The 12,278-nt window shown below is 34.9% G+C and overlaps 1 protein-coding gene across 1 annotated transcript in view; it reads right to left on the minus strand.

Moving 5' to 3' along the window:
* Positions 1-12,278, minus strand: part of LOC150091674 (uncharacterized) — a 133,718-nt gene that overhangs the window by 56,065 nt on the left and 65,375 nt on the right. The window contains exons 4-5 of the mRNA XM_090376298.1: positions 8,088-8,355; positions 1,146-1,345 (exon numbers count right to left, since the gene is read on the minus strand). Coding sequence (XP_090232424.1) covers positions 1,146-1,345; positions 8,088-8,355 — 468 coding nt within the window. The remainder of the gene's footprint in view (positions 1-1,145; positions 1,346-8,087; positions 8,356-12,278) is intronic.

Raw genomic sequence — 12,278 nt, forward strand, 5'->3', positions numbered from 1 at the left:
AGCTGCCATGAGAGACGAGTGGAACCAATGGATGAAGTCTTCTGGGGACAATTTGACACCAGCAGAAAGAGTGAAGAAACCAACTATAGGAGAAGTTTGTACCTGGGTGAAAAGATCCTGGGATAAGATTGAGATTGTTGTCAAGTCATTTAAGAAGTGTGGCATTTCAAATGCCATAGATGGAACTGAGGACGAGGCAATATATGAAGACAGTGATTTGTCATCAGACACACGAGGACAAGCTAATGGATGGGAGTTTTGACAGTGATGAGTTGTGTGAATTTTATGATGAATAAAACTGGAGTTCAATAACTTTATGTAATACATTTTTTTCAAATTTCGGGCCCCAAAATTAAGGTGCATCTTATACATGGGGAAATACGGTATCTATTTATGTATCATATGATGAAACTGAATCAATTGATATATAAATAGATGTTTGTTATTTGTTGTTTGGTTTTTAGGAGCATTAGCAACTAAGGCCATATTGCTCTGGGGATATGCGGTGGTCATTCCCTGACCTTTCTGCATCCTCCGTATTTGGTGGTCACGGGCTCGAATCCCGGTCTAATCAAGAAGCACATGCTACGCACTGCTGCTCCTGCCCACCTGGCTACGGAGGTGCCTATAAATAGATGTATAAGATATTATTTCACCAAGAAAAGAAGTACCAACCAATGTTTTTTTTTTTAATTAAAAAAAATAATAATAATTAATTCTGATGACTTTTGATAATAATTTCATTCTAATGTTGGGAAACCAAGTCAAAATAAGAATAAATTAATATTAAAAGCATTTATGTACAATCAGTTTATAAATTATCAAAACTCCATAAAAAAAAATTCTTTTCACTTCAATACCTGTTTCAATCACTTCAATAGCAAGAAACACTCCTGAAAGTTCAGACATTTCTGGAGTGAGCTCCAGGAATGTGTGTATGGTTAATAAGATGAAAGTTTCAGATAGTGCAAGGGTTTATTCATATAAACCCTTACACTATCTGAAAATATGTGGGTCAAAGCAAATAGTTATCAATCAAGGATTCTAAATTAGTTAAGTGAATATTATGCCTTTTCACATTTCCTGTTAGTAAAAAAAAAAAAAAAAAAAACTACTGATAAATAAAAGTAAAAGTGTCTTTTTACCTTATAAGATGCAGGAATATCCCTGAAATCATGCCTGCTATGGGGTCTTCTCAAAAGAGATGGCTGGGAATTGGAAAGGGGTCCACTGGAACCATTACATCCAAATAAGCGAACACTACCGCTATGATGCTGAGAGTCATCAAAATCAATAGAATGGTGACGAGACGGAAAATATGATGGCTTCCTCTCTCCAGAAATAGCTAGTTAAATATTTTAAATGAAAAGTCACTTCCTGTGTTAATTATGTATTTCCAAACATACAAAATTAAAACTGTAAAGAGATATATACACTAGATCTACTTGTGAAAAATGGATACAGGGCTTATTAGCATAATGCTAATAAGTTCAAGGCAGAACTAGACAAGCATTTGGAGTGAATGGAAGGGATTTTTTTTGGCTGATGCTATATAAGCTTGCTTTCTTGCATCATATGCCTCTGCTAATGCTAACTTTGAGACATCTTCATAACAGCACATTTTTGCATCTAATCTATCCACACACACACACACACACACACACACACACACACACACACACACACACACACACACACACACACACACACACACACACACACACACAATATGAACCTTTATTCAGTATTGGGCCGCTTTTGTTTTGAAAAACAGCAAGTGTGTGTGTGGCACAGCATAGATTCTATAAGGTGTTTTATTGCATTTTGGTCAAATTGTAACCATTCTTCTAGCAAATCCCGTACATTCGCAATAGGATTGAGATCAGGTGAATGTGGGGGCCAAAGAAAATGGTGAAAACTGCATCATGTTCTCCAAACCATTTTTGCACGATTCTGGCATGATGCACTTGCATTGTCATCCATAAATGAGCATTGCCTTCGTAATAAAAGTGTAGCATTGCAGGGTGCAATAGATCTGATACAAAATCCAGGTACTCCCTGAATAACATTCAATCTTATACCAGTATCAACAGACTCAATCCATGCCAATAAAACATTCCCCATACCATGATACCACCTCCAGATGGTATTATCATGGTATGGAGAATGTTTGGTAAGACAATCCACCCCAGAGGTGCAGATTATCTTACCAAGGCAGGCAAGGTCCATCCCTTCATTAGGGTGTCTTCCCACACTTTGTGACTACCATCAGTGCAAAACAAAGTGTATCATTATTCGTCTGACCACGGCTTTCTTTGACTGTTCCATTGTCCAATCAAGACATCCACAGCACCACTGCAAGCAGACTCTTCCGTTTTACTCTGAAAAAAAAAAAAAAAAGTGGCTTAGGAATAAGCAGGTGACTTCTAATACCTAATTTCTTCAATTCCACGTGCATGGTATGGGTTGAAATGGGGAAGTTCTGGGCTTGGCTGAATTCAGATGTTATTTGCTGCACGAGATGTCCTATTTTTCTATACAGTCCTCCAGAATATGATGGCCTCTCTCTCTCTCTCGAAGTCCCCCCCCCCCCCGCCTTTGAGATGTGGAAGAACTGCTTGCCTTTCAGTCGTTGAAAACTTTTGAGTTGTCTTTTTCATTTCTTGAATAGTGGCTTGAAATTTTTTTTTTTTTTTCAAAATCTGATAGATATCAACATTTTCCCCATTCTAGCTTCAGATTATTGTAGCCTATGCAGTATTTATATTCAACAAGGCAACACCTCATCACCCCTCATCAAGTTTTCTTTGCATCTATTCACATTTCTTCTGTCTGTGACTGTCTTAATAAAAAAAGGCTGTTTTTTTTATTTTTATGAAAATAAAGAAAGTAATAAAAATTAAAAAACTATTTTTCAATGACTTCAAACACAAAAGGTATTAGAACCTATAGTACTCTAGCATTGTGTATGGGATGAAGGTTGAGAAAGATTTGTTGACAATGAATATAAATTTTTTTTCAATTTTCAGAAAATATATAAGAAAAGCTGTTCTAAAGAACAGAAGTAAAAGCGGTAAATGTAGATGTTTTTTTGGCGAGTTTGGAGTTCAACCATTTAAAGCATGTGCTCAGGTTAGAAAAAAAAAAATAGGTCAAATTGCAGGTGCTAATGCAAAAGAAAAAAAAAAAGGGTCTACCATAAAAATATATCTATAGATAATGCATGTAGCAAAAAAGATAAAAATGACTGTGATAGAGAGCGGAAAGATTTTAAGAGATAGGTATTAATTAACCAGAGTGCCTTATTCTGGATAGAGTCTAGGAGCTTAAGAGAGGTTTTGTGTCAGCACTCCAAATGTGGGAGCAGTAATCTATGGTAGGGCAAATCTGAGTTATACAGAGTCATTTGCTGTTTAGAAGAAATGCAGCACTAAAAAGAGAAAATTTAATTTCTTTAAGTATGGGGGAAGCATCATTTGTGATAATGCATAAACTATGAAAAGTTAAATGTCAGGAGTATCCTCATTAAAGATATGAAATCCTGTTTGAAAACTTGAGTTATTGAAAATGAGCATAAGGCAATGCCTTTTTTTTTTTTTTTTTTTTTTTTTTTTGAGAAATAAGACACTAAGCTTTAGGACTGAGGTTAACTATGCTTTCTTCTCCCTGCTGGAGATAATTACTGTCATCAACAAACTGTAGGCATGATTTCTAGACAAAAGATTATTAAAATGACATTCTTTGACTACTGAAAAAAACAAACAGACAGTGGGAAACACCAACATTAGTTTAAAAATAAGACAAAAGTAACTGCTATCACAGGAAGAGAACAGTGACTGACTTTTCATCATGAAAATTGTTTAGCAAAAAACAAGGGGTCATTGAGGGGATTATGTTCAGTACAGTAGGAAAACATCTGCTACTACTAATGATGGAAAAGTAAGAGGAAAACTTTAATGTTAACAATTCAGCCTTAACTTTAGATAAGGATGCAAAAGAACCACCATGAAGGCCGCCGTAGCCTAGTGGTTAGGCGCACAGATGCATAAGTACACGTGCCTTGAGTGACCGGGGTTCAAGCCCGTGACTGCTGAATACATTGCTGTTTCTCATAAACCCCTCTGACCGTTTGGTCGCCGGAGTATAAACAGAAAATTTATTTATTTTTTTATGTAACAGAAGTTGAACTATTGACAATCAGAAGTTGTGCCCAACAGCATTAGCAAGATACCAGAAGGGTCAACTATCATTTGGGTTCATCATCAGCCATTTTCAATCCACTGCAGGATGAAGGCCTCTCCAGAAACTTTCCAGTTCCTTTTATTTTATGCAATGGACATCCATGTACTACCCACAAGCTCATGAATTTCACCTGTCCATCTCCGTCGTTGTCTTCTAGGTTTTCTTCTTGCTCCTCTTGCGTACCATTCTGTTATTTTCTTAGTCCATCTGCCATTATGTCTTTGAGCTACGTGTCCTGCCCAAGACCATTTTAGTTCTTTAGTTTAGATAAGAATGTCCTTTACTTGAGTTTGCTGCCTAATCCATGTGTTTCTCTTCTTATCCAACAGTCTGATTCCTAATATAATTCTTTCCATTCTTCCCTGTGTAGTTTTCAGCTTCTCTTCCATTCTTTTGGTGGGTGTCCAAATTTCTCTTCCATAAGTCATGGCGGGGAGTATACATTGGTTCATTATTTTACGTTTCACACAAATTGGGATATTGCTCCTCAGTATGTGACTATATTTCCTGAATGCTATCTATCCAAAATTTATTCTTCTCTTGACTTCCAGCCATTTATCATTATTACAGCTAATAACTTGTCCCAGATAAGTATATGAATCCACCATTTCAATTTTTGATTCTTCAACGCATGTACTACCTCATCAAGAAGGATACCAGGTATGTTGTATGTGTTACGAATTTGTGATCCATCTTCCCCACTGCTGGCATCATTTCCTCGTTCCTTGTATAATTCTCTATAGTAGTCTTCCACTATTTAAAATATGCCTTCTCTGCTATTTATAAGTACATCTCTATTCTTCAGTTTCAGTATCATTTGTCTTTCTGTATTACTGCTCACTGCTGCTGATTTAAGTCCTGTTTTCCCTTAATGCTTGTTCTACTTTTCTTGTGTTAAATCTTATGTCCTCTCTGAGTCTCCTTCTAATGGCTTTGCATAACTCAGTGAACTCAATTTTCTCCTTGTCAGTGTTTATCTTGCTCTTCATTTGTCGCCTTCGGTTCATCATGACAAGTATTTCTTGACTAATTTTTTCTTCTTTGATTTCTTTTTCCTATAGGTTTCTTGGGCTTTATCACTTTCAGAAAGTTGCAGTATTCCTCGTCAATATCTTGGTCCTGAACAGTCTGCAGAAGCTCAAACTTGTTCTTAAGTTCCAGTACACGCTGCTTTTTTCTCCTCTTCTGTTATCTTAAAGACCTTTGTATTATTTACTCGAGTCAGTTTTTTTCCTTTCTTTTCTTACATTTATATCAACTGTGCATCTTACCATTCTGTGATCACTTCCAACATTTACCTTGTTCAGGACGGTAACATCATTCACGATATATCTTCTGTTAGTGCGGATGAAGCCAATTTCATTAGTTGTTAATCCATTTGGGCTTTTCCATGTCCACTTTCTGTTCACCCTTCATTTGGGTTATTACCATACAAGTTTTCTACTTTTAGCCATTTGAAAATAAAGTTAGGATTTACTAATTACAGAAATTAGTATACAGAAATTTGTATACAAGCTGATTGTGATATGCTATATTTTTAAACTGAATAGCTTTAGTGCATTTTTTTTTGAAAAAAAATCATAGTTTACATAATTACCAGGAGATTAACAGTAAGTTTAAGGTGAAATAAAGAATAAAGCAAATATCCCTACAAGAATAATTTCAGTGACACAACCTGAGAAAATATTAGAATCAGACCCTCCTTCTGTAGTTGAGAGCAATTAATGACAGCACCAAGCAAAGAGGCCTTTTAAGAACTTCTCCTGTCTTAAACTGGATTTGAGATGATTTTCACATGATTTAAACCAGATTATTGATAATATATTTAAAGCAATTAATTTCATTAATTAGCAACATACAAAAGAGATTTGTATAAAAGTGGATCTGAATTGTATAAATTGATATTTATATAAATTCAGATTTGTATAAAAGTGGGTCCAAATCAGTATCAGGAACTTGAATTTTGACTTCATACAGCTCAGAGACAGTTTATGCTACTCTACAATAATGGTACAAGTTATTATATCCTAGGTTCTTTTTACATGCCAAAAGCATTTATAGAATCAAAAGTGCTATTAACAAAAGCCCTTATTTGCCTATTTCAGTACAATCTGACTCCTAAGTACAAAGTACCAAAAATAACATAAATTAGCTCTATAAAAATATAGAGCTCATTTATGTTATTTATGTACTATGACATGGAAAGGAAGAAACATCTACAATCCTTGGTGATATCTCCACTTCTAGACTATTTGAAGATTTTTGGCACAAGGGCCTCCTGGGACATATTGTGACTTCTAGACTATAGGTGTGAACATAACTTTTAACTTTCCAATTAATCTCACCCAGATTCTGTCGTGGTAAGGTGCAAATAAATAGAGAGCATACCCCGCTTTCCAGTAACCAGTGCCAATAAGCAGCTTAAATAACTCATGGAACAAACACAGTAAAAGTGTGTTGGACTCTGTACTGATTATGCCTATCTGCCTGCTAATAGCCCTTTATTTTTAACCATGGTTACTAATGTTTTAATTTCAAAGATTTAATGAAACACCCAATACAGGATAAATAAGAATACTGTGTGAGAAATAGTGACAAGAAAAAAATATTTATTAATGCTATTTTATTACCTAAAAGTAACAACAAAACTATCTAAAATATCAAATCATTTCTCCTGGGTAGTTCTGGCTGTTTATGCCATTTAGTCCATGTTTTTTGTTAGCAGATGTTCAGCTTTTTTAAAATATAATTAAGTTTCGAGATTGATTCTGATTTATTGAAAAAAATTGCTCTTCATATCTTTTCAATTCACTGAATAAATGATAACATTAAAATTTTTGCCTACCATAACTCAGTGTACACAAGTTCTTTTTATTCATTAAAAAAAAAAAAAAAAAAAACCCTTTCTCATCTGAAGAATCAGCATTTAAAGATATGACAAATATAATTACATTTCCTGCAATTGAGGCAATGGTTAGGCTACATCTTCAGTACTGCATATAGGTCTGGATGTCTCATTTCAGAAACGATGTGTTGGAATGCACTTATCAGGAAAGGCTTCAGTTCTGCGAACTGCAGACCAGGCCCCTGCATGGACAACATTTTGGAAGGATTGAGTAAGCTCAATACTGATGGAATCCTTCAACTTGCTCAGACTACACACTTGCAAGAGAATAAATTCAAACTGAGGAATGATTGTGGCAGGATAGATATGCAGAAATTTGCCTGCAGCCAGTTTCAAATTTAAGGAAGAACTAGAACTAAACAAAATGTTAGAGAAGATGAGCAGGTGATATGGAAGTTGTGTTTTTTTTTTTGCTGTATAAGCTTGCTTTCTAGCATTGTTTACTAATACTAACACTAAAGATGGCAGATTTAGGTAAGTCTGGAGTGCTGATACACACAAATACATGAACTATTTTAATACTTACAAACAGATTTAGATACAATAAACAAAAAAGGCACTAATTATAGTAAATGCACAAATTACAGCAATTAAAAGCTGAACTTGACTCCTTACAATAAGTTGGGTCCCCACCCCTTTTCCTCCAGACCTTGGAACAACTGTGTCCCAGTAAACCCGGCTTTGTACATATATTAGAGCATTAATGTGCTTTCTAGTGAATGCTGGTTCCCAGTACCAACAACAATAAACATTGGCTAACATGTTTTCCATATGTCTGTAGTCAGTAAACAGATTAAGATGGCACCTACTGTTATCAGGTCAGCTTGCTTTTTGCATGTTGATACCTATGAGATTAAAATAGGTACTTCCACAGAAATTTTGTATTACTGAAAATTCTTTTGTATGCCACTACCTTAGTTTTTATATTTTTAATGCTTACCATCTCTCTCTCTTTTGGGATCTGAATACTGCTGCTGCTGTTGTTGTTGTTGTTGCTGCTGCTGCTGTTGATGTTGTTGCTGCTGTTGAGTCTGCTGCTGCTGCTGTTGCTGCTGCTGCTGTTGTTGTTGTTGCTGAGTCTGCTGTTGTTCTGGCTGTTGCTGACCAATCAAAGTATTACTCTCTTTATCACGGCGATTAAACCCAAACCGATGTTCATCCCTACGACTAGTATGACCACCACGCTCACTATCTGCACCAGAAGGCCTCTAAACATTTCAAACAAAATAAGTCACAACAGTTATATTTATGCACAAATAAACAAAAGTACATCATGTTTACAGATCAGAATAAATAGTAAAAAGAATAAAGTTCCTATAATTGCTTTGTACCTATCAGAAACATGTTGACCAATATTTAAAATTATGACTTAGTGAATACATACTGCTAAAAACGATACAGATAGTGTAAGTCCATTATTAAAGGTATACCCTAAAATGAGAAGTCTACTATAGGGATAATCACTATTACACAGTCAGTTTAATTAAGTTAAACAGAGGAAAATTCTATGATCATAATGAGTGAAATATAAAAATATATGAAACTTTTAACTATAAACAGTGCTGTAAACTGTAGCAAAAAACTTAATTTGAGAAAAATTAACATTTTGAGAAAAAAAAAAAAAACATTAATTTTTCTCAAATTAAGTTTTTTCAAACTTGTCTCTTGTTCCAGAAACTTAGCACATCTCATTATGTTTGTTATTAGAGAAGATGTTTGAAGAATGACAAAAATATCAATACAACATAATTTTACTTGCCTTTCTGGCAAATAAAGTTATGATATATAAAACTATGCTTGGAAACGTATAATATTCAAAATTTCATTAAATTTATTCTCCAAGGGAAAATAAGGTACATTTTAAAATGAAGCTTACTGAGTTAGAAAAGTAAATGGAAAGTATGGATTTATATTATGTAGCATTCGTGTGCAAGATACCACATTTCCTACATTTATTTCATTATTCTACTGCAAAAGTCACAAACCTATATGGCAAAAACTCTTCTCACTGTGCTTTGAAATTAGGAAAAATTAATTCCAGTTCAACAGTAATCGCTCTTTAGGGATGCTGCAAATATAGTGTGTATATAAAAGAGTGGGTACTACTTCTCAACTGTTTTATTATATCAAAGATACTTGTTATAATGGAAGGTGACTGAAGTGAATTACAATAAAATCTCTTGTACTCTTGCTTTTTTAGTATTCATAGACTTTTAAGCGTTAATTTGGATAACAAGAGTTAATTTCCTGTAAAATTTATTACAAAATTAAACAGCCTCTAATCCAGCATTTTCCAAACTGTTCTGCAGAACACCAGTGTTCTGTGAGATGTGAACAAGTGTTCCCTGAAAAAAAAAACAAATTTTTTTTTTTTTTTTTCAGTTATTAATATACTGGGATAGACAAACAGACCACGGAACATTTTATTTTGACAGGCTTTTGCATAGATAAGTATGCATAGGTGTAATGACATCTACGAAAAAAGGAGAAATGTAGTGATCTAATATGCCATTCGTATGCAATTTAGCCTGGCGTACACTGGTTGAAGAGGGGGGGGGGGAGTAAACTGATATCAGGGTGGCCAACCGTCCCGATTTAGAACTTCAAGTCCCACTTCCCAGTAATACTATCATTTGTCCCAATAAGAGAGGAAAAACTGTGAATTATTTTATGTATTTTTAATTAATTCTTATTGGAATTTAACAGATGTGTTAAAAAATTAATTCTAAATAACAAGAGAAAAAAGAGAAAGTCTAAAGGCATTTTTTGTTCGTCACTGAGTGATGAAGAAAAGAAAATGTGTGTTGATAAAAAAATGGGTGCAATTTTTCTCAAAATTTTAAAGTAAATTGCTGTAGTCTTGCAGTCCTTTTAAATACAGAAGTGTGAGTCCACGACATTTCCTAACTTTACATTAACTTACACCATGCACAATTGCAAATAATTTTGCCCACATTTTGCTTTAAAATTTTAGCTCTATACCTTGCACAGCACTTCAGGTCTGAGCGTGTGCAGGAGTCAATACCAAGGGCCTGCTGTGTAGTTCTATACAACAGGCCCTTGTTATAATGCGGTTTGCTCTACGCAAATTCGCTAATGCTGTTCTTATATTATAACCCATATCTCACTAACACTTTTACCAGCGTACAGATTAAATTTTTGGCATGTTTAATGAAAACATTTAATGTGATGTAGTCGACAAGCTTGAAAATGAATAGAAAACAGCATTAAAAAGTTTCCCACACTCAGTGAAATTTTCTTCCACACTAATTCAATTGCAGTATGGTGTCTTGTTATGTAGTTCTGAAATCAACATTTTAAAAAAATTATCAAGTATATTGCTTGTAATATTTGCATTATATGCATTTATCCAAAGTCTAGTCATCACTCAGTACAGTGTTAGGTAACAGACAGTTTACTTGAACATTGTAAAATAATTAATACAACGCAGTTACACACAGCTGTTCCACTGCAAGCAATTAAATTGGTTATGGCTAGGCTGGCTATTATAATTGAAATGGAGAGACTTCTAAATAATTTTATTGAAGATAATATCCAACGCACAAGTCCGTTAAGTTAAATATTATTAAATAAAAAGTGAAGAAAGCTCACCTTAAAAAAAAAAAAAAAAAAAAAAAGTGGAACCATTTAAAGCTAGTAAGGGCTGGTTTGATAAATTTAAAATTCAGGGAGAAGCAGTTAAGTGCAGATCAAGGAGCCGAAACTTTCAAAAAAGGAACTTCTTAAAATTATTGAAAAAGAGGTGTTATACTTCTCAACAAGTTTTTAACATAGACGAAACAGGACTCTTTTGGAAACGAATGCATAAAAAAAGTTTCATATTGAAAGATGAAAAAACATGCCAGGCTTCAAAGCGGCAAAGGATCGGTTGACTTTACTGTTGAATGGTAACGCTGCGGGGATTTTAAAGTAAAACCCCTTTTAGTTTACTAGGAATAGGGCCAAAGTACAACCCAAAATCGGCCAAAGATATGAAAACTTGACAGCCCAGGGCCATCGGATTAATAGATTCACGATTTTAATTGCCATTTTAAGTTTAATTTTGATATGTAATGTAGTTACTTACCATATGATTATATACGTATGTACTGATTTTTAATATTAAATATTTTAACCGACATCTGGTGTCTTTTCACTGCCATTTATTATTTGTGAGTCGCGGTGGCCTAGATGATGACTCACAAATACAATGTTACATTACGGAAATACAGCACTCTCTTAGCGCTCTGTTTTTCCATAACAAATTATCAGTGTTAAGTGGGGGGGGGGGGGGCACCTGTACATGGAAAGGTATTTCAACAATTTTTACAGTGCTAATTTGATTATGTTGCTAAAATGTGGTGATCTTGTGGTCTTACCCAAGAGCAGATTCAAAAATGTCTAAAGGAATTAGAAAAGCTATCTGAAAATGAGTCTGGAGATGAATTTAGAGAAAAACTGATGAATGGATTCTTAATAAAAGAGCCGAGGAATCTAGTAGTAGTAGCGAAAATTAAAACTTTTGATCCTTGTACAACCTTGATAATACACAGCTGTTGTTGTTATTTGGTTTTTAGGAGCATTAGCAACTAAGGCCATATTGCTCCGGTGCGGTGGTCATTCCCTGACCTTTCCGCATCCTCCGTATTTGGTGGTGACGGGCTCGAACCCCGGTCTAATCAAGAAGCATGTGCTACGCACTGCTGCTCCTTCCCACCTGGCTACAGAGGCGCATAATACACAGCATCATAATTGTAAAAACTATATGCATCTATCAGTTGGCAGCAAACACTTCAAAATCTGGGCACGTGTGGGAGTCAAAATCTGGTGGGCCTTCAGCAGGTGGGCCTACCAAGGAACTTAATTAATGATAACCCTGGGCCAACTCCTTATGCAAGACGAAATGTGTGTGCTTCTGTGGTAAGTGCATTTCGTTTATTTGTAGACACTTCAATGATAAAACACATTCAGAACTGCACTGAAATTGAAGCACAAAGATAATTCAAGGATAACAATTGGTCTACATCCATTCAAGAACTTGATACTTTTATCGCTGTACGTTTAGCATGTGGAGCATATGGGGCTAGAAATTTAGAGCTGGATGGTTTGTGGTCAACTGTATGGGGCCTTG

This window comes from Mastigoproctus giganteus, chromosome 1 (genome assembly GCF_048544385.1).
Source record: "Mastigoproctus giganteus isolate SK-2022 chromosome 1, ASM4854438v1, whole genome shotgun sequence".
Classification (NCBI taxonomy): Eukaryota; Metazoa; Arthropoda; class Arachnida; order Uropygi; family Thelyphonidae; genus Mastigoproctus; species Mastigoproctus giganteus.